The sequence below is a fragment of the Scylla paramamosain genome, chromosome 9, assembly GCF_035594125.1.
Source record: "Scylla paramamosain isolate STU-SP2022 chromosome 9, ASM3559412v1, whole genome shotgun sequence".
Taxonomy (NCBI): Eukaryota; Metazoa; Arthropoda; class Malacostraca; order Decapoda; family Portunidae; genus Scylla; species Scylla paramamosain.
This window is the reverse complement of record NC_087159.1, coordinates 14,065,673-14,089,957: the sequence shown is the minus strand read 5'-3', so window position 1 is coordinate 14,089,957 and position 24,285 is coordinate 14,065,673. Positions and strand designations below refer to the sequence as shown.

The 24,285-nt window shown below is 42.6% G+C and overlaps 1 protein-coding gene and 1 long non-coding RNA gene across 2 annotated transcripts in view; one reads left to right on the top strand and one right to left on the bottom strand.

Moving 5' to 3' along the window:
• Window positions 1-24,285, bottom strand: part of LOC135103651 (uncharacterized) — a 272,999-nt gene that overhangs the window by 100,798 nt on the left and 147,916 nt on the right. The window lies entirely within an intron of this gene.
• The window catches only part of LOC135103650 (uncharacterized), a 77,742-nt gene that overhangs the window by 32,445 nt on the left and 21,012 nt on the right, over window positions 1-24,285 (top strand). Inside the window, 1 exon segment of the mRNA XM_064010202.1 lies at window positions 21,584-21,729. Within this exon segment, the coding sequence (XP_063866272.1) occupies window positions 21,584-21,729 (146 nt within the window).

The window sequence follows — 24,285 nt, the reverse complement described above, 5'->3', positions numbered from 1 at the left end:
CCTAATGGTAAAATAGAGTCGTGTTGGAACTGACCAGTGATTGGTGGTGTACTGACTAATTACGTGGCCACCACGCTGAAAGCTAGTATCTCGCAATCTAACATAAAATTAAGAAAATATTATTAAGAATTTACGAGTAGATAAGCAGCGTGAGAAAAATACAATGACAATAATTACAAATATTCGTCCGGTAAAAACGTAATGAGATTAGTCATTAATCATGTCATGGAGAGGGAAGAGTTACTTATCGACTGTATGTGTGTCGAGTAAAGCACGGTGCGAGGCTGCTGCTGTGCCGATTTGTACGGACTCTGGTGAGTAACGCCGTCGAGCAACACAAGAGAAGGAGCATCCAGTAGCAGTGGCAGCAGTGAGGGTAAAACAAAGGCCCGTATTCAGAAACGCTTTGTTGTCTCACCACGGCTGTTTTCTAAGGCCACAAATATGATTAGCCGGGTTCTCAAGATTTTTTTTTCCTGTTAATAACGTAAAGATCTTGTTAATCTCTCACTAGAACTGTAAAAACGCACTTAAAACTCATATAACTTCAGCTAGAACATTTTGAAAGTAGTGGAGGTGCGGCGCAGAAGTGTTTTAGTATAGTGGCCAAAGTTTCTCTCCAAATTAAGGAAAGAGGCAGCGCTGGGAGGTTCAGACTGGAGAGTAGTGGCGTGCTACATATCTTGCGTTAAGATTGTGTACTTCTTCCTTCTCCTGCTGTTTAGAAGCTACAGTGTGATGGTGAGTGATCCTTTTTCGGTACATTCAAAGGTCTTTTTCTCTATTACCATGGAGAACCAGGACAAGAGGCTTACTTCACTTTCGTTAAGACTAGGAGATTACGCAAACCACGTAACTCGCTTTAATATAAAAACAATAATAGAGACAAAGGGGGAGAGAGAGAGAGAGAGAGAGAGAGAGAGAGAGAGAGAGAGAGAGAGAGAGAGAGAGAGAGAGAGAGAGAGAGAGAGAGAGAGAGAGAGAGAGAGAGAGAAAGCAAAAAGGAAATTAATCACACAGATTTATTCTTTTAGAAGTCGTCTGATTAAGGACTTCATTGAGAGGCTTAAAGGCGCGCTGAGCAGGTAACTGCCACGGGGAAAGGACACACTCCCAGAAAGCATTACACGTCAAGTCTTAGAGATCACAGTTTCAGAGAGGGCCGATCTGGTCTAGAATAGTGTGTAAGACTTGAGACAAAAACGGTGATTTATGGACAGCCGGTGCGGTACGGGAGGAGCGGAGATCAAGTTTCTGTGCCATCAAGAGCAAGGATACGATGGCGTCATGGTGGCGTCTCAGAGGCGGCACGGCGGGTTGAGTGTCCTTGGGTCATCCAAACAACCATTGCAGCAGTCAGTGGTGATAAGACCGAGTGGATGTGGGAGGAATGGTGCAGCGCGGGGCCCTTTAGAGACAGAGGTTAACGGAGAATTCTGCAGTGCGTCTATACTATTGGTTCTTATCTTGTTGGCGAAATTGCTACCTCGGTAGTGGTACACTGCTATGGACATCGATGGTAGGACTCGAGACGAAGACTGATGAGGAGTGGTCGAAGGGGGGCTGTTGCTAGGGGACGGAGCTACGGCACGTAAACAAGGACAAAATTGGAAGGAGCGACAGAAATCAACAGTGTAGGGGAAACTTCACTTAACGGAAAGCGAGAAAAAAAGTGCCATTTGTTTTTCAGGCATAGGCCAATACGCGACCAGGACTATTACGGCTTCTCACTAATTGGGCGAGGATGCCAGCTTTCCGGAGCAGGAGGAGGAGGAAGAGGACAGAGGAGGGAATGTGGAGAGAAGGAGAAAAGCGAGAAAGGAAGAGGGGGAGGAGGAGGGAGGGGGCTATTAACCGCCGGGCTCTAATTGGGTTGAGGGGGAGGCGGGAGGTTGCGCGGATGGTGCTGGCGTCCGCGGCAGAGGGAGAGTGAGGGTGCATGGCAATGAAAGGGTGGGGCGAAAGAAAAAAAAAGTTTAGGTGGTAGGGTGTCAAGTCGTCTTTTTTTTTTTTGTGATTAGACGCGGCGCCTGGAGGCAGTTAACGAAGATGTTCTTTTAGGCTTACGAGGTAAGTTTTTGGGGAAGGCCGATAGTGCAGTGAGTTTCCCTCGACAGTTAACGTCTTGCTGCATGGTGATGGGTGAGAGAGAGAGAGAGAGAGAGAGAGAGAGAGAGAGAGAGAGAGAGAGAGAGAGAGAGAGAGAGAGAGAGAGAGAGAGAGAGAGAGAGAGAGAGCACTTCATTATCGATGTTAACAAAGCTTCATTACATTCAGTTACACAGTGTGGACGACAAAACACTTCCTCTCCACTGGGCTCTCGGGGACCTCCTATTTACATCTACCGATTTGTGAAACAAGAACGCTGTGTGGAATGACTTTAAAGAGGAAAAATCTTTCAACATACAACGTATTTGAGAGTAACAGTCGCTCAGCAATCAAGTACACACTGTAATCCCGATAGCAGCAACAACAAAAACAACAACAAAAAGAATAATAATGATAATTGTAATAATATCCATAGTAAAATTAACAATAATAATAATAATAATAATAATGATGATGATAATAATAATAATAATAATAATAATAATAATAATAATAATAATAATAATAATAATAATAATAATAATAACGATATTATTATCATTATTATCATCATCATCATCATCATTAATATCATCATTATTGTTAACATCATTATTATCAGTAGTTACTACCGCTAGAACAAAAAAAAAAAAAACAGACAATAATCAGAGTCTGTCATGGAATGGAGATAAAATAAATAGAATTAATAGTATCAAACAAACATTGAGAGAGAGAGAGAGAGAGAGAGAGAGAGAGAGAGAGAGAGAGAGAGAGAGAGAGAGAGAGAGAGAGAGAGAGAGAGAGAGAGAGAGAGAGAGAGAGAGAGAGAGAGAGAGAGAGAGGTAAAAATTTAACTGCAGAGGGGAGACGAAGCGTGGCCGATTAAATTAAGGTACTAATGAAACATGAAGGAGAAGAAACAGGTGAACAGCGAGAACAAAAGTTTCACGACATAAAGGTGAAGGAAGGGGAGCGGAGGAATACAAGAGGAATTTGAGCACGAGTGGAAGAGGGAGAAGAGGAACGTGAGGGTCATGTGAGGGGAAGAAAGGAGTCTGAGGGTCACGTGAGAAGAGAGAAGAGGAGGGAAAGAAGAGCGCAAGGGCGAGGGAGGAAAGTTGAGAGTTCTGAGAGGGATTCTGTGAGTTGTTGAGACGCGTGGAGTGCTTCTGTGCGTGTACGTGTGTGTGTGTGTGTGTGTGTGTGTGTGTGTGTGTGTGTGTGTGTGTGTGTGTGTGTGTGTGTGTGTGTGTGTGTGTGTGTGTGTGTGTGCGTGCGTGCGTGCGTGCGTGCATGCGTGTGTGTGTGTGTGATTCACCTACAGTCGTCTGCTGGTCACCCAGCCAGCCGTTTCCCTACGGAAAGAGCTCAGAGCTCTTAGTGACCGATCTCTGGGTAGGACTGAGACCACTTATACATCACACACCGGGACAGCGAGGTCACAACCCTTCGGGTTACATCCCGTATCTACTTGGGGCTAGGTGAACAGGGGCTACACATTAAGAGGTTCGCCCATTTGGATTTCAGATGGCAATCCTCTGGATCTGCAACACACGAAGGACAGAAACAAAAACAAAGGCATACACACACCAAAAAAAAAATAAAATAAAATAAATAAATAAAAAATAAATAAATAAATAAAATAAAATAAATAAATAAAGCAACACCACGTAACAGATAAGGATATAAGAAAAAAACACTTTTTCGCAGTTTTCTCAGACGCTGCCATCACCACTACCGTGAAAAAGGGGACCCATAAGGCGGCTTAGCGGGGTGTGCACCTGAGAGTTGGGCTGTGGGATAAATTTAACGAGCGTCAGGATTTGCTTTTCATGTTTTAGTGTGAGAAAGAGAGAGAGAGAGAGAGAGAGAGAGAGAGAGAGAGAGAGAGAGAGAGAGAGAGAGAGAGAGAGAGAGAGAGAGAGAGAGAGAGAGAGGAAATTTCGCAACAAAGGGAAATATTTCTACATGTTTGTATTTTTTATGTTGGTTCAAATTGTTCAGTTGCGTTCGTTTACATTGTGCAATTATGTATGCATGCGTGTGCGTATATATGGCTGGGTGGGTGGATGAATGGATGGATGCCCTCATGTTGTATTTCAAAGGAGGAAAATACACCCCACATCCACACCAATCTACGTACACAAACACACCCACACCCAGACCCACACACACACACACACACACACACACACACACACACACACACACACACACGCACACATGCCTGCTCTCTTTCTGCCCACGATCAATCACCATTCAATTTATTCACCAAAACGTTATGATCTACATAAATGCGAGTCACCCTTATGATGGTGGTGGTAGTGGTGGTGGTGGTGGTTGCAGGAAAATGATTTACTAAAACTCCCACCTCTTTAACATTTAGTCCCTCTATAATAAGTGCTGCCAAAATGTATTCCATAAACTTTTTTAGGAGCATTATGTGTGCCAGAACTCACCTCATGAATTGGTAGTGAGATGAACAAAGAGAAGGTGAAAACAAGTTGAAAAGCATCACTGCAATGAATGAGACTGGTCCATTATTCAGAATTGTGATCCTAAAGTGTTGCTGAATGTCCAAGTTACAAGGTGTTGATTCTGCAATAAAATTTCGTAAAATGCAAAGCGCGCACACACACACACACACACACACACACACACACACACACACACACACACACACACACACACACACACACAAACACACACTTAAAATCACAAGAATCTCTCTCTCTCTCTCTCTCTCTCTCTCTCTCTCTCTCTCTCTCTCTCTCTCTCTCTCTCTCTCTCTCTCTCTCTCTCTCTCTCTCTCTCTGTGTGTGTGTGTGTGTTCCTTTACACATTAACATTTCCCTTTAGCCTTATCTGTTGCCTGATCCATGTAGAGAGCCGGAGACTTGAAGCCTTATCCCGAAATTGAGTCTTAGGTGCAAATCCTTTAAGAGAATTTTGAGTGTGTGCTTTAACTCTGAACCATAAGCGAGTATTGTAGCTGTAGTGCCCCCGATGTGTGGCTCAGTGCGAATGATGACGAGAGGGCAAGGGAGAAAGGGCTGCAGTGGTGAGCGGAGTGGGAGGAGGACAAGGACGGCAGGACGTGCATAGGTAGGACCCCGAGGTGCTCCCTCCGGCGGCCGTGCGCTGGAAGCAAACATGTCACTCGCAGCCTTTGTTGGCCTGTTTGTCTCCATGAATACTTCAGCGAACGAGCCTAAATCCACTTGTTTACCTTGCCTTGTGAAATGTACCTTGAGGCGTGTTTAGATATCATTATCCACCCGCGTGACTCCGCATGGAGCCTCATGGACCTGTGACTTGGTAAACAACCATGGATGCAGCACCAAAAATCTGTGCTCCGCGCCCCAAATTCAGTTAAAATCCATGCATCCTTATATTTACCTATTCATTTTGATTCTCTCTCTCTCTCTCTCTCTCTCTCTCTCTCTCTCTCTCTCTCTCTCTCTCTCTCTCTCTCTCTCTCTCTCTCACAAACACACACACACACACACACACACACACACACACGGCTTTCTTTTTATCAGAAACTCATCTTTGTGCAGAGCACTCATGAAATATTCGTAATGATAGGAATATAATGTAAAATTACATTTATATTTTGCCTCAACATTTAGTCAAGCGTAGTATAGTGCAAAGCCTCTGCGAAGATCACCTATACCGTACTTAGCACTTCCACCACCATCTTATGAAGAAGGGCGAAATGGCCCGCCACACACACACACACACACACACACACACACACACACACACACACACACACACACACACACACACACACACACACACACACACACACACACACACACACACACACACACACACACACACACACACACACACACACACACACACACACACACATACACACACACACACACACACCGCCATTAGGAGTCACCATGGAAACAACAGAAGGATGGCGGACACTCAACAATGACGACTTCTTTTCTTTCCGTAAGAAGACAGCAAAGTTCCTAATGAGGGAAGAACTAGCCAGTGAGGAGAAAACATATACAAAGAAACCTCTTACCAGAGACACGCACCTACAAACAAAGACATCTCTCCATGAAGAGACAAAAAAAAAGAAAAAAAGATAATCGGTTCTTTATTTTTGCAATTTCATCTGAAAAATTCTGGAAAAATAAAATAAAAAGTAGCTGTTAAAGGAAATACGCTGGGTTTAGTTAGACAGTCTCTTTCTGGCTTTCATCCGAATCGCTACAATATTAGCTTTAAAACAAAAAGACAACTCTCTTCCTTCACACAAATCCACATACACGCACACCTTCCACTCAAAATTCTTCCGTGCTTTCACCTTGCCTAGTCAAACTCTTCCAACTCTGTCTATCAACATCTACCTTTCCTTCTTGCTGGAAGTTTGTCTACATTCAGCCTCTTCCTAGAACGGGTGACTGCTCTAATCCCTCAAACTACAGCCCTATTGTTTTAATTTCCTATCTCTCTAAAGTATTTTAATCTATCCTCAATAGGAAGAATCTTAAATATCTGTTAATTCACAATCTTATATCTGATCTCCAGTATGGGTTCTACTGGTGATCTTCTGGGTTTCCTTACTGAGACTTGGTCATCCTCTTTCACGGATTTTGGTGAAATTTTCGCTGTTGCCTTAGACATATCAAAGCACAAAGCTTTGATTTCCAAACTACCCTCTTACGGCTTCTATCTTTCTCTCTTTAACTTTATGTCAAGTATCCTCTCTGACCGTTCTATTGCTAATGAGGTAGGCGGTCACTGTTCCCCAGGGTTCTGTCCTATCCCCCACTCTATTCCTATTATTCATCAATGATCTTCTAAGCCAGATTCCTTGTTCTATCCACTCCTACGCTGATGCTGCCATCCTGCACTTTTCCACGTCCTTTCAGAGACGTCAAACCCTTCAGGAAGGAAACAGCTTATGTAAGAAGCCACAGAGCACTTGACTTCAAACAAATCTAAAATTTCTGATTGGAGCATAGCAAACTTTGTATTGTTCATTCCCTCAAAAACCCAATTCCTCCACATGTCAACACAACACATCCTTCCAAATAACTATCCCCTTTTCTTCAATGACACTTAACTGTCTCCTATACCGATCTTGACTAATAATCTAAAGTAAAAAATACATTTCATCTCTAGCTAAAACAGCTTCAATGAAGTTAGGTGTTCTGAGTCGTCTCTACCAGTTTTTCTCATCCCAACAGCTGCTAACTCTGTAAAGGGGCCTTACCCGTTCATGTATGGAGTACGTTTCACATGCGTGAGAGGTTCCACTCGTCCCGTTCTTTTAGACAGGGTGGAATCTAAAGCATTTCGTCATATCAACTTCTCTTCTCTAACTGACTGCCTTCAGCATTTTTCTCATCGTTGTAATGACGTATCTCTTGCTATCTTTTACCACTATTTTCACGCTAACTGCTCTTCTGATCTTGCTAACTGCATGTTTCACCTCTTCCCGTGTCCTCGTTGAACAAGACCTTCTGCTTTCTCTCACCTCTATTCAGTCAACCTCTTTGATGCAAGTATTCTCAATTATTCATCCCTTTTTCTGGCAAACTCTGGAACTCCCTGACTACTTCAGTGTTTCCTCCTTCCTATGACTTGAACTCTTTCAAGAGGGAAGTTTCAAGATACTTATCTTTCACTATTCGGTAATCTTTGCTGTCCTGTTTTTTTGAGGGACTGGCTCCTTAGTGGCCTTTTTTTATACACTTTTGTTGTCCTTGGCCGGTGCCCCTCTTACAAAAAAGAAAATAAATAAATAAATAAATAAAACATCGCAGCTATATTTACTGTTGTATAAAGCAAGAACTGAAAGACAAATGCAGCGTAAAAAAAATCTTCCTCTCGCAGTTGTAAAAAGCAAAAACAAAAAGGCTTTCTGACCTATCATGAAATTCATAGATAATTTAAAAAGAAAATTCCTTCCTAGGGCATCATTTGACGTTCAAGTGTGTAATTTCTCTCTCTCTCTCTCTCTCTCTCTCTCTCTCTCTCTCTCTCTCTCTCTCTCTCTCTCTCTCTCTCTCTCTCTCTCTACTATATCTTTCAAATATGGAACTGCATGATCCTGCACTTGTATTTTTTCTTCTGTACTTTAATTTCACAGGATCTGGGGAAACACAGTGCGTTGTTCGTTTGCAAGAATAATTGCATAGATGCTGGGAATAGCACGGGTGCATGTACTTGCTTAACTTTGCATAGTGTGTGTGTGTGTGTGTGTGTGTGTGTGTGTGTGTGTGTGTGTGTGTGTGTGTGTGTGTGTGTGTGTGTGTGTGTGTGAATATAAACCATTCTCTCTCTCTCTCTCTCTCTCTCTCTCTCTCTCTCTCTCTCTCTCTCTCTCTCTCTCTCTCTCTCTCTCTCTCTCACACACACACACACACACACACACACACACACACACACACACATACAACCAATACACTTCGTTCTTTTCATTGACAATGATTTTTTTTACTTATCTGGAAAAAAAGCAACATCAGTCAGCTCAGTGCAACTTTAACGCCACTAAACAAACACTTCCCCCTTAACTCCCTCGCTACATTTTTTTCCCCGCCAGATGGGACACAAAGCCACCATCTGCTGACTTTTTTTTTTTTCCATAGGCCAGGTTATTGTCCTATTTCAGTTTTTTTTTACTTCATATCTCTCTCTCTCTCTCTCTCTCTCTCTCTCTCTCTCTCTCTCTCTCTCTCTCTCTCTCTCTCTCTCTCTCTGATTTTCCTGCATATTTGTAAAGGGATTGCTTGTATGCGCAATGGTGGTGGTGATGGTGGTGGTACTGTTTTTAGCGTGATTTTTTTTTCTTTTGCTATTGTTTGTTTATAAAAGAGCACATTTCACAAAATTCATGACGATCTGCAGTACTCATGTGATCCATCGCAGTACAAAGGAACGAAAATAATGGAAAAAAATTAAAAGCGAAAACGGACATGTTGATCCGAAATATTGTTCAGCAGTCCATCAGCAATATAATGGTTACGAGACATCAAAGACAAGAGGACGGAATAGGGAGCAAAGGCGAACAAAGAACAATTGTTGTTGTTTTTTAGTTTGCTTTAATCTAGGTAAAAATGGAATACGCCACAAAGTAGGACAATGCTCTCTCTCTCTCTCTCTCTCTCTCTCTCTCTCTCTCTCTCTCTCTCTCTCTCTCTCTCTCTCTCTCTCTCTCTCTCTCTCTCTTATCCATGGTCTGCTGTAATCTAATCCACTGAAGTTGTCCTTTTACTTCCCTCAAGAGACGGCAGCAATTACTGGTAATAGAAGGCACATTTGCACTATTACTTAACAGTCGAGGAATGCATACACGTACGTACAACAATGCACTGAGCACACTCTCAAGACTGTTCCTCCTTTCCACGTTAATGAACATATCTACAGTCTTTATGAGGTTATATTCTGCACTTCCTTCTCAATCTTGCTGACATCCAATTATATTCATCTGTTACAGTGTTATTTCTGAAGTTATACTCTCCATTTTTTTAATCCTACGAGCATCCAGTTATGTTAATCTGCTACAAAAGTCGTTCCTTTTCTTGTCTGATATACAAAACTTTGCTTTTTTTCTTATTTTTTTTTTTGCAATAAATAATCTTGTATCCCTTACTCAGTGCCACGAAATGAGTCTGCGTCTCATGCAAATCACTTTTGAGGTGATGGTGATGAATTCCACATCTTACTTACAAAGACTTTCCCGACGTGCAAATTTTGGGTGGTCACTGCGAGGTGCGTTTAATGAATCTGACGCGGAACGAAAACGAAGTCAAATGAACGCGAGATGTTTAGGGCAACGTCCTCGGTCCGTTTTCTGAGCCAACAGCGGCGCGGGGGCGACTGCTGTGGAGTAGTACATAGAATTCGTATAAATAACTTTTAATTACTTTCCGGAGCTATGAAAGGCAGGATGAAAGGGATATATGGCCACCTTTTAATCCTGCTCTTATCTATTGGCGTTCTCTCTCTCTCTCTCTCTCTCTCTCTCTCTCTCTCTCTCTCTCTCTCTCTCTCTCTCTCTCTCTCTCTCTCTCTCTCTCTCTCTCTCTCTCTCTCTTTTTTCGGATTACCTTTTAAAAATATATTTGTTGACTATGGATATCGTGTTCAAAGTGTGTGTGTGTGTGTGTGTGTGTGTGTGTGTGTGTGTGTGTGTGTGTGTGTGTGTGTGTGTGTGTGTGTGTGTGTGTGTGTGTGCTAGAATAATGTTGAATATTACGGGTTATTGTGGGTTTATGTAAACAAAAATAAAAGTGAAGGGTGGCAGGTACAATGTGCAGTAATAAAATACAGCATTCCTTATTAATGATACCATTATGGTCAATGTGAACATGCTGTATAACTGTTGTAAATGATACTCTATTATATTACTTTCCCCAGGAGTATTACTCCTCTCCCCCACCCTCCAAGGATGAGGTCCCCCCGCCCCTACGCCTTGCCTCTACGCTCCCTTGTTAGTGGTTCGCGATAACATTTTTTTTCCAGTCAGGAGTTAAAATGGATCACGCTATTTTATATAAACTCAACTATTTGTATCTCTTTTTTACCAGGTTGCCTTAACACAGTGTGGCAAAAATATTCGTAAAAGGGACAACTATGAGAGATCTTTTTTTGTTTAGGTCCCGTGTGGCGCGCTTTCTCTCTCTCTCTCTCTCTCTCTCTCTCTCTCTCTCTCTCTCTCTCTCTCTCTCTCTCTCTCGACGCGGTAAAACAGCGGCAGTCAACGCATTCGTACATTTGTAACCTCGTAAAGTTCCCGCACCACTATATTAGCTGTGGCATTGACTACAAAATTTCTTTACATTGAAAGCTACACAGGAATGAGACCTGTCACCAAACACTATAAAGTCTGCAATGAAATGCAAAAAGTTCACAGTACAGTTATTCTAAGTGAAAAAAAAAATGCATTACGAATTTTCCAAAGTTATCTATCAAATTCAAATTACGGACATGTTTTTAAGCGCCTTCCTCGCAAAACAGAATGAGGCAGACCCAACAGGGATATTATTTTTTCACAATAAAAACTATCTCTCTATTTGCAATGAAGGTATTATAATTTTATTTTTAATGTAATATACCGGTGGCTTGCTCACGTCACGCTGCTGGTTTATATTCCGCACGGCCGTTTTTTTAATTAATCAATTCTACCAATTCATCTCTCGAGTCGATGACCTTGCTCTGAGAATTCCAACCAACTCTCACTATCCTTACTAAAAAAAAAAAAAAAAAGAAAAAAAAATCAAATGATTGACTCATGATTGTGATGGTGTTTAACTCTGTGTTCTAGCGAGCAATTACTTTGGCAAAATAGCGCAGTTGTAGGCTCACTTTGAGGATTAGGATTGTTAGGAGTGTGTGCCGAGTCTAAAATAGCATAACATATTTTCTCATCTAGCAACGCGTAATTATGCTGCGCGGTGGAAGTTGTCCAAGAATAGACAAATTTATGCCTCATTTACGATGGATCTGGAAAGAGCTCAGGTTTGGTGAGCTGCACCGATGATATGAAGCTTTCTACGTTAGACTGCCTCCTAAGCTTCCTTCCACCTTTCTTAAACCTCGGGAAAGGGTCCTCGTTATGAGCTGAGTTTGATGTGGTGACACTAATCCTGCAGTGTTTCCTGGCTATCCTGTAATTACCTGTCATTTTACCCTGCTTAGTGGGATGATGATCGTGATAATGCCTCCACGCTACCATACACACAGGCTTCCTCACATGCTTGGGCTCTTGTAAATGCTCCCTTTGTTATATCAGACAGGCACATAAGCGAACTAACACACACACACACAGTTCCATACAACAATGACGGAGATCAGCGCAACAGTTCAGCTTTAACATAACTGAAGCGAAGGTCAGTACCGACACAGAGGGAAGACAATAGGATTTCACATCAAAAGAACCTCCGCTCAAAGTGAGAGAGAGAGAGAGAGAGAGAGAGAGAGAGAGAGAGAGAGAGAGAGAGAGAGAGAGAGAGAGAGAGAGAGAGAGAGAGAGAGAGAGAGAGAGAGAGAGCATAACGCTAATATGGAGGCAAACTTGAAAATCATTACACACACACACACACACACACACACACACACACACACACACACACACACACAAACACTCACACTCATGTCATCAACAACCACCATAAAAGCAACAAACCTTGGTCTCGTAAGACAATTCATTTTCGTTCTGATTGACCTTCCAAGTAATATGTCCTGCTGCTCCTCCTCTGAATTATTCCTCTTACTACACCACAACCACCACCACCACCACTACCACCACCACCACCACCACTACCACCAGAACCGCCACCGCCACAGCCGCTACTACTTCCTTTTTCTTCTTTCCGCCTCCTGACAGCACCAATACGACCTCATCCCAAAGCCTTCCTAAAACCTGGCTAATGATGCTGATCACGGAATGGGCCCCAGTAATACCCCTGCAGCAGAAATTCCTTGAGCCGCCTTGAGCCAGAAGGCAGAGGAATCACGGGCGAAGAGGTAAGGAGGCACGGAGGATTACCAGGAGCGAGAGACGGACATGCTGATATGAGGCTAAACGCATGCAATGAGAGAACATTGACCGAGATTGCCTCTTAAGTGGCTGTGATAAGAGAGCATGTGGGAAGAGGCAAGTTATGAGATGCAAGGACCGTGGAAGGGGAGAGGGAGTGAGGGAGTGAAGGAGGGAGGGAGGAGGATTTATTTAAGTAGGGCAAAAAAAAAAGAGGGAACATTGGAAGAGGAAGAAAGCAATGGGATGGAGGAAAAATAAGAGAGAGAGAGAGAGGAGAGAGAGGAGAGGAGATGAGAGAGAGAGAGAGAGAGAGAGAGAGAGAGAGAGAGAGAGAGAGGAGAGAGAGAGAGAGTAATTAAGCACTTAAACAAATTACTTAATAAGAGGGAAAGAGAGAGCGTAAAAACGTCCCGCACATTGGGATCACTTCAATCAGCCTGCGCCGCTAATCTACGGGACGCCCCTGTGTGGGAGTCGCGGTGGTGCGCGGGGCCAGGCTGGTGCAGGCAGGCATGTAGCAACACTGAAGGGCAATGTTAAACAGTCAAAAGAGACGAGGTCGGTCGAATAATCATGTTTTATAATGGCGGGGAGCAGTAATTTCCGATTTCGATGAGAAATTAAGTGGTATTTGTTTCTTGCCATCCCCGTACAAACAGTGACTGGATATGAAAGCCCAATACTACATTAATGGCATTTACTTAACATTCAGTGAGCAGGTATTTAATTTTCTGTTATTGCTTATCGTATACATAATGTTACATATTTATGATTTGTGGCAGCAAACGATGTTCACTTCATGACACATACCGACGCTTCGATGCCAACAAGCGGTAAGATAACGTATAAACAGTAAAATCCAGTAATGAGAAAAGAACAGGAGAATATAAGCACAGTAATAATCGTAAATCAATGTGAAGTATTTCATTGTAGTCTCACTCTAGTCAAGGTCATTAGATTTATGATATCAATATTTCTTGTACGTTCTTTTGTACACACACGCACGCACACACACACACACACACACACACACACACACACACACACACACACACACACACACACACACACACACACACACAGTACATAAGGGCGCCATGTTGACGCATCCTCCTTGCATTAGTTCATCTGATATGCAGGAACGCACCCTCCGGGCTGTCCACTCTGCCACCACCAGCAGGCGTCGAGCAACATGCTTCATTTCCTGTTTGCCTCATCGATACGTCTCTCTGTGCTCAGAAAGACCGTAAAGGGTATATTTCAGGTCAAGGCTGTAAGTGACGGACCTCGTACAGGTAATCACGGGCATTATGACTAACTGGAGAAAGAATGGCAATATTGAATCAACGTGGAATAATTTCATTGCCAGAAGTTTCATCATTTTCAGAGGAAGTAATTATATGGAGAATAATTACAAATGAATGCATCCTAATATAATGAGATTACTCTTCCAAGAATTTAGGGTGAACGAAGGGAACTCGCTGTCAGAGTGGAAAATGCTTTGTTTGTTTCTACTGAAGACTGATATTTAATCAACGTTACATTAACACACACACACACACACACACACACACACACACACACACACACACACACACACGCACACGAACAAACAACTATCTTCATCTCTCTCTCTCTCTCTCTCTCTCTCTCTCTCTCTCTCTCTCTCTCTCTCTCTCTCTCTCTCTCTCTCTCTCTCTCTCTCTCTCTCTCATCACTTGCTTTCATCTACTACTCTCCCTGAGGCACACCTGCCATCCTTCACAACACGAGGACGAATTAATTATAAACTTCATGCAAATTGTGGCTAATTTGCATGCGACAATCAAACTAGTCTGGTAACTCCTGCAAACATACTTAAATAATCTTCGCCGTCAATGTTGTCCTTATAACTGAGGAGATTCATGAGTTTGTGCCTATGAGAAACCTATAATAATATCTGCAACTAGTTTTGCATATGTTTGTAGGTCTGTGTGTGTGTGTGTGTGTGTGTGTGTGTGTGTGTGTGTGTGTGTGTGTGTGTGTGTGTGTGTGTGTGTGTGTGTGTGTGTGTGTGTGTGTGTGTGTCTGTGTGTGTGTGTGTGTGTGTGTGTGTGTGTGTGTGTGTGTGTGTGTGTGTGTGTGTGTGTGTGTGTCAATCCTGAACCTCTGCATGACAGTTTGTTCTCATGTGTTCTCCTCATCCTTCATCCCTCCCTCTGTGATTAGCGCTGCGGATGTAACGCCTTAGGAATATAATTATAATCATGAGGGTGGTGAAAGTATACGTCACGTCGCGGCTTGGATAGGGTGGCCCAGAAATCTTTCCTTGGCGACACCTGAAATTCGTGGACAGGTGACACGAACACCTAATTTTTTTTCAGTATTCCTTTTCACCTACCTTTTGTGTTTTTAACTTATGTTTGTGAGGGCTTTGTTTGTCTTGTTAGGCTCTCTCTCTCTCTCTCTCTCTCTCTCTCTCTCTCTCTCTCTCTCTCTCTCTCTCTCTCTCTCTCTCTCTCTCTCTCTCTTGCTCTCGCTCTCTCATTGCACGCTCTTAAATTGAATTAAGAAGACAAAAGAGAGAGGAAGAAGAAAACCAGGTAATTTTAACTTGACTTCTCTCCTTGCAACATGCACTTCCGCCAAGTTATGTAAATTACACAATAATGATAACAATATATGGCCTTCACACTCGTTGTTATATCGTTTTCTCCTTTTAAGAGGTCACACAGAACTCTCTCTCTCTCTCCTCTCTCTCTCTCTCTCTCTCTCTCTCTCTCTCTCTCCTCTCTCTCTCTCTCTCTCTCTCTCTCTCTCTCTCTCTCTCTCTCTGTATGTATGTATGTATGTATGTATGTGATAATATACTATATATAATCTTTTTAAAATTGCATATCGAATTCTGTCTCGTGTCATCTTGCAACAGGATCTTCTCGCCGGGTTTTCTTTTCTCTTTTACTATTTTATTTTTCGTTGTTGGGATCCCTTTGATTTAGGTATTAGGATTTTCTTTATTCTTTTCAGCAGATCCCTTTTGCATGTGGATCTTTTCCTCTGGCGTCGGGGCTTCTGTGGGAGATTCGTGGTATGTGTGTGTGTGTGTGTGTGTGTGTGTGTGTGTGTGTGTGTGTGTGTGTGTGTGTGTGTGTGTGTGTGTGTGTGTAGTGCCAGTTTCTCCTCACCCGTCGCTCCTGTCATTACTGTATTAAGGGGAAACATGCTATTAGGGGGAGCCGGAGAATTGGTAATGGACGGAGAAAAGAGGAGAACCCCCTGGAGCAGCACGTAGGAGTCTGTTATCCGGCCAGCCATCCAAACGGCCATTAGAGCGATACGGTTTGACCACAACTCCTTTGCTGCGTTATATATACCCATTCTTTAAATCCCGCCGTGTTTTGCTCAGCGCTTCTTGGTATCCGCGAAGATGAACTGGATCATTGGAAAGACAAAGGGGTTTCGCTATTTCAGGCTCGTCTTATCTAATGAGAGGAAATCATCACAATAAAATATGTTTGTGAAGGAATATTTAAATGAGATTCGTGCGTCGGTTGTATTAGGAGATGGTGAGCACGCTGAGGCCTGTCTGCATGAGGGACGCAGCCCGGCGGTCAAGAGGTTATGGCGACGCTAATCAAAACGAGGAGCCCTTAACCACTCTGGTCACGCAACTTAGGCACTGTTGCCAGAAGACCTGTAACTGCAGGACAGCCAAGCCACCTAGTTAATAGTGTTCACCGCAGGCGAGATGGTGCGGCACTATTCATCACAAGCCTCCGACACGGCCGCTTTTCACTAGCACGTTGAGAGAAATTGCTGCCGTTATGGTGGCAACTTCAGGGGTTTATGACGCAGCTGAGCCTGGCCGCTGAGCCACGCCTCCCTCAGCGGCTCGTCTCGCCGCACCACTCGTTACCCTCGCCGGCAGCTGGATACGAGGTGCTTCACTATGCCAAGCACACTTTTTTTCTTTCTATCTAAACGTGTGACCCTCAAATGTTTTCCGTTCGTCACACAGTCTTCGGGAGAGGCGTCTTTGCGTGTACGTTCTTACATACCACTTCCTACAGGCATGAGACGCAAATGTAACCTGCCAGTCCAGGAATATTCACTCACGATGAATAACGGAAATTGTCCGCAACACTCGATAATCCTCATCTTATGTGTACAGCATTCCAATGCCTACTCACCTCCCTGACTCAATTACTCTCTCCACTTCCATTCTCCCTAGTACTATCTCTCCCTGCTCAGCAGGCCACGCCCCAGCTGGCGCGCCGGCATCAGATGGACCATTTTCGTCAACTCAGCCAGCCGCGAGCCACAGTTGTGGGATAAAATTGGGAGGTGTCGATATAAAGTACGCCAGTAATCTCATCATGAGTTTTCCTGCCCAGAATGGATGGTCAAACATGTACTCACTGGCCGGGGACACACAACTTTATATATATATATATATATATATATATATATATATATATATATATATATATATATATATATATATATATATATATATATATATATATATATATATATATATATATATATATATATATATGTGTGTGTGTGTGTGTGTGTGTGTGTGTGTGTGTGTGTGTGTGTGTATACCTTATTTATTGGCGTGAAGTGAGATAATGACACTAAGAACTGAAAACTGAAAAAGAAAATGATGATAACAGATTCAGAGTTGAACACGATAGACTTAAACAGCACAACATAAGTAGTTGTGATCAGTGCACCAAAAACATTGCTGCGACTCCACTGAACACCAGTCATGGTGGAGCCGCTGCACCGAGGTATAAGTAGGCCAAGTGGGTCGTTTCAAGTCTGCAGGTTGAAAATAGTCCACCTACTTATGACACGCCTGTCGCAGATGGGCGAGAAACGGTCTAGATTTCTTTCTTTTTTATCTTTTTGTTCTTTTTTTATGTTCAGATTGACGGCTGTGACCTCACGTGTTTGTGTCTGCATGCTTCCGCAGACACACACACACACACACACACACACACACACACACACACACACACACACACACACACACACACGCAAACACACACACACACACACACACACACACACACACACACACACACACACACACACACACACACAAACACACAGAGTTCAGACGTATGTATTGTTATGCACTGCTTCAAATACGCAGGTAGCCAAAAACATTCATACGTATTGAATATACCAAAGAAATATACGACAACGTCTATAGCCAACTACTCACTTCACCTGAATAAAGCAAACACGCATGAAACGAAAACACAGACATATAGAACCCTCCCCCGAACCCCTCCGACACACACGCACACCGAAGGATCCTAAGGCACATCAATGAAAGGATTTTCTCTGCTTAGTTCTGTGACACGAACAGCACACATCGCAGCGAATGAATTCTTGACCTCTACACAACTCCACAATTTCCCATAACAGCAGAGCACAAAGACAACACGACACTGCGCCCGCAATCAACTACGGGGAACGGTAAAAACGACACTGCAGACATGGACAAAATACACCACAGTAAAAAACAATACTACAATACAGCAGCACAAAGCAGCACACAGAACAGTACATTATCACGACACAAAGCAACAGAAGGCTCCAGTGATAGCACAGCACAATATCACACCAAAAGAAAAAAAAAATTAGAAAAGAAAAACACAAGTGAAGCGCACTAAGCCACATTACACACACATCGAAAAAAGAGAGAGAGAGAAAAAAAAAGAAAACCTCACCACACATAAAAACACGAGGCAGGAATGCAGAATTAAAGAAATCAAAGCGACTAAATGCACGATAAAAGCAGCAAAAAACACGCTACAATCACAAGAACACACACACACACACACACACACACACACACACAGTGAACCAAACACACCTACACCTACCATGCCTGACTCCTGACGACATTACCCTCTTCACTGTCTTATTTATGCTTTAAAACCGACGCTTTCCACGTATCCGCGATCTTATTTAGCACGCCTACTCCCCCTAGTATGTTCTTTGCATGTACGTATACACACAGGGCGCCACTGTTGTTCAAATCTCGATAATGTACATTGTGTTACTTCGGTCAGAGTGGGATTCCGTAGTATATCATTTTTAACTGCTGCGTTGTGCTTGAGTGACTTCAGAGAATTATCACGCTATGTTTTCTGATTAAAATACGATGTAACGTACTGTGTGTTTTGTGTGTGTGTGTGTGTGTGTGTGTGTGTGTGTGTGTGTGTGTGTGTGTGTGTGTGTGCGCGCGCGCGGGGTCCATTCGCAAACACCGCACGCACGTCATATATAACCTACTTATTCGGCGCCCTAACAAGGTAAAGCTTTTAACTGAATGTATTGTTTATTCGTTTTTCGCTTACTCAGAGAGAGAGAGAGAGAGAGAGAGAGAGAGAGAGAGAGAGAGAGAGAGAGAGAGGAGAGAGAGAGAGAGAGGAGAGAGAGAGAGAGAGAGACGCAGTTCCGGTCTGGGTGCATTATTACTGGTTCCAATAAATTATGATGATTATGTAGCTTAATGAATAGATTTATGAGATGCGGATGTGTAAGCTGTCAGGTGGGCTGCTTAATAACTCAGCGCCAAGGAATGTTGAAACTCCCACTGACAAGACTTATTAACGTATGAGTGCTTTATAATGAACGTTACTTTCACTCACATTTATTTTTACATAGATGATTACAGGTTATTAATTTATGGCAATTCCTAAGCTTAGATGTAGTCAGTTATCTCGGGTCTTTTGTAAATATCGTCTCTCACAGTGAATAATTGATGTCTTTTCGCTGCCAGAAAGATTAAGAGCCCTCCTGGAAGGGGAAAAATGCAAGGTATCAAAATAGTTGAATAAAACATGACCAGTTAGTTACTAATATTACTTCATTATCGTTTTTGTTACTTATATATAAAAAAAAAAATAAATAAATAAAAAAAAAATAAAGAATAACTTTTTTTTTCTCTGATTTTTTTGGGTACACATTGCCAAAACTATTAAAATAAGCCTCTCTCTCTCTCTCTCTCTCTCTCTCTCTTCTACTCTCTCTCTCTCTCTCTCTCTCTCTCTCTCTCTCTCTCTCTCTCTCTCTCTCTCTCTCTCACACACACCACACACACACACACACACACACACACACACACACTTAAATCAGTGAAGCATCTGATAACCTAAATAATGGCATGGTTTTCGTTCATTCCTTACCAAATGCGTTTTCTTTGAAGAGTCTTGAATTAATTGAAGGGATTCTTTTCTTTTTACTCAGAGAAAAAGTATGTGCTTAATTTCTTTCTTCCTCATTGCAAAATTCCTTCACTCCTTTCTTCATTCATTTATTCTCTCTCTCTCTCTCTCTCTCTCTCTCTCTCTCTCTCTCTCTCTCTCTCTCTCTCTCTCTCTCTCTCTCTCACTGCCTTCTTCATTCACTTTGCCCAATGCCTTCCCTTCCCTTCCTCTCTCCTACGCCTTGATGCACCTTTCTCCTTCCTCTCCCTGCCTCACTTACCTCCCTCCTTCCTGTGCGACCTTCGGGAGTCACCACGAAGGAGAAGCACTCTCAGAGAGGGTGAAGAGAGAAGAATAGGAGGAGGCAGAGGAAGAGGAGGAGGACGAGGAGAGGAGGAAGACGAGGAGAGGAGGAGGAAGGGGGAGGGAGAACATGTCCCAGAGACTGTATAACACCGTGCATCCTTAACGAACTGCACATAAAATTTTTCTTCTGATATTATTTGTGGATGAGTGAAATTTGTAGTTCAATATCCTAAGTGCACTCCTGGGTTTCACTTTCTTTTTTTTTTTCCACTGTCATCCTCTCCTGACAATTTCTCTCTCTCTCTCTCTCTCTCTCTCTCTCTCTCTCTCTCTCTCTCTCTCTCTCTCTCTCTCTCTCTCTCTCTCTCTCTCTCTCTCTCTCTCTCTGTCTCTCTCTCTCTCTCGAAAGAGTCGCCTGATCTTACAAAATCTTCTCTTCCTTTACATTACTCTTCCCTTCTTTTTTTCCCTTCCTACCCTCCTCCCCCCTCCTCCTCCTACCCGTACTTCTCCCACTCTTGTACCATTGTCCCTCGCCTGCCGCACTTTTTCCTTCTCTCCGCACAAAGACACACTCGCCTTCGATCTCATATCTCGGATCCCAAAGGCTGTGTTGACGTCAGGGGTCCTTTATGGCGAGGGGAGCTTCGGTCTCGCGGGCCTCACTGTCTAAATGAAAGCGACTTCGTCATGATTTTCTTTTTGATTTTCTTTTCCCCAGTGGACACCATCACCACCACTATCATTACTGCTACTACGGCTGCTGTTACCCACACAGACACCAGTTCTAATAGTTTTTCTTCTTTTTTGTTCCAGTGTTTTCTCTGGTTTATATTCTATTGTACTCAGATCTCTACAAGCATTTTATTATTATTCTCTCTCTCTCTCTCTCTCTCTCTCTCTCTCTCTCTCTCTCTCTCTCTCTCTCTCTCTCTCTCTCTCTCTCTCTCTCTCTCTCTCTCTCTGGAATCTCAGATATTTCCAATAATCAGCATACTAATCCAGGCTTTCATTCAGAACTTCTTGTGAGTTTCGTACCTGCTGCACCAGCGCAGAGGGACGAAATTTTAAACATAGTTCTTCTTGTAAACCAAAAAAAAAAAAAAAACCGAAATGAGTACCAAGAACAGACACCAACACCCACACAACCACCCATCCACACATACATGTACACACACACACACACACTTTCTCTCTCTCTCTCTCTCTCTCTCTCTCTCTCTCCTCTCTCTCTCTCCTCTCTCTCCTCTCTCTCTCTCTCTCTCTCTCTCTCTCTCTGTCTGACACACACACACACACACACACACACACACACACACACACACACACACATGCTCACACCTCCACTTTAGAGAAAATGTTACAACTACGTCTCAAGTCTCAAGTTAAAAGTTTAAGTTATGCAAAGTTAACCTCAATTAAGGTTAATCATTCTTCCTTTCTTCCTGTTTCTCCGCAGGGTCCGAGGCGTTTGATCCGGAGGCGAGCATCACGGGGCTGTACACCGGGCCCTACTTCGATCCCCTCTCGCCCCGGAACATGACGGCACACCTGGGGGATGAGGCAAAACTCCCCTGCACCGTCAGACAGCTCGGAGATAAGTCGGTCAGTGCTCTACTTCAATGTTCTTCAATCTTTTCCTAGTTCATACATCCTTCTCGGCAGCTTTCGACAAATTCATGTACCCTAGTGCTTAGTACTATTGATAAAAGGAAAACATTTTATATATATATATATATATATATATATATATATATATATATATATATATATATATATATATATTATATATATATATATATATATATATATATATATATATATATACTCGTATATATATATATATATATATATATATATATATATATATATATATATATATATATATATATATATATATATATATATATATATATATATATATATATATATATATATATATATATATATATATATGACTCTTTTATCTAGTTTTGAGACTGAAAAAAATATTAGGTCTCTATTTTGAACATAGGATAGAATAGAAAACAAATAAGTGATTGCTATAGTGCTTACTACATAACAACAAAATGTCACATCTCAAATGCGTAAGGCGTCTGAGTGGAATATAGTGCTATAATAAAAAAAAATAAAATAAAATAATGAGTAATACTTAAATATTAATTTATTTGCCTTGGTTTCTTTCATGACACAATTTTCTTCCTTAACATCTTTTCTTACTGTGCACCCTTATACTTATACACACTAGCCGTGCCAAGGACCCTTCCATGTACACCATTATTTCCAAGTACGAGTACCCTAGGATGCACAACGCACACTGGCGGGCTATCATTGCGATATTTCATTGTTACTAGATTCTTGATATAAGGCGGAAGGACTCAACATTAAACAAGAAGAGAGACATGTAAACACACACACACACACACACACACACACACACACACACACACACACACACACACACACACATTTACCTCATATTCATCACGTGGGTCAACAAGAAGTCTAGATAAGCTTGAAAACACATGTTAAAACTTGGTTCTGGTGTTTGCTGCCACGTTAGTTCCGCACAACAAATGTTCTGTACGTGTGTGTGTGTGTGTGTGTGTGTGTGTGTGTGTGTGTGTGTGTGTGTGTGTGTGTGTGTGTGTGTGTGTGTGTGTGTGTGTGTGTGTGTGTGTGTGTGTGTGTGTGTGTGTCTGTGTGTGTGTTGTTTGCCTGGTGAGTGGTGGAGGGACTATCCAGCGGTTGTTTGGAGAAGAAAGTGTTTGTTTGGAATTCGAGGCGGGGGCTTCAAGGACGATTGATTTTTGTGCACCAGAGCATCATTGTTACAGCGCGGCCCCTCCTGATTTATGCCTTAAATATTTATTCTTCTTTTTAACTGCACAGCGGATTCTACAGTGTGAAATCGCATGTTATTTTCTAAAACAATATATGTATGTCTTGTGTGGAATCATACAGACCGCGTTATCCTTAGGGAAACACCAAATGCCTATTTACTCTGCAATTTTGTACACTTCTAGGCACTTTGTGATCCGTTTTGCAGCAGAAGTCGAGTATAAATTATGCAAGTCTAAGTCTTGCTTCTTGTAGAAGGAGGAGGAGGAGGAGGAGCACCAGCAGCAGGTGCAGCAGCAGCAGCAACAATAACAACAACAACAACAACAACAACAACAACAACAACAACAACAACAACAACAAGAGCAGCAGCAGGAGTAGGAGCAGCAGCATAAGGAGAGATTGATTCATGCATGAAAACCAGCCCACGAGATTAAGATTTTTTTTATCCATATATGTGGAAACAACGAATGATACACAGATCTTGTTATATATTCTCACAAGATTATCCTTAATATGTAAAATTGGGCAAAGTAACTTTAGGTATTTATGCATTTGTCAAAACTATAATTATTCATAATAAGTCTGTGCTGTTTTTTTCTTTTAATATTTAAAAAAATATATTAATGAATTTATGCGTATCAACGTGTACATATTTTCATTTCCTTTACTTTTATTTAATCATAAAAAAATTCCGCGCGCATGTGCACGCACACGCGTACACATACTCGTACGCACGCCCGCACGCACGAAAAGGACACACACACACACACACACACACACACACACACACACACACACACACACACACACACACACACATGGGCCCGCTTACTTGTATGCAAGTGTGGTCGCATGTTAACATGTTTCCTCTCCCGTGATTGTCTCCATGAGTGAGTGCGTATGCGTGTGCGTGATTGCGTGCATCGACATCCATTCGTTTTAATTAATGAAGAAGGTGCGTTTTGAGGAAGAGCAAGTTTAAATGAACCTTAATTGGGATGATTACCCGAGCACTGGGAGGCAGGACGGGCGAGGCGAGGTTCACTGTGTATTCTGTGAATTTTCACTTCACCTTACCCCGCTGGGTGTGGTGAGGTTAGGTGTGGTGGGGTGAAGTGGGGGTGGGCTGAGGTGGGGTGGAGTGGGGGTGGATTGGGATGGGGGTGGGATGGAGTGAGGTGAGGTGAGGTGGCGGAAATGACCGGGATTATGGCGGTGGTAGTAGTAATAGTGGTGGTGCTGGTGGTTGTGGTGGTGGTGGCTGAGTGTATTTTGCACCACATCACTTTTAAAGCGGATGGTGTGGGAGTCCTGGAG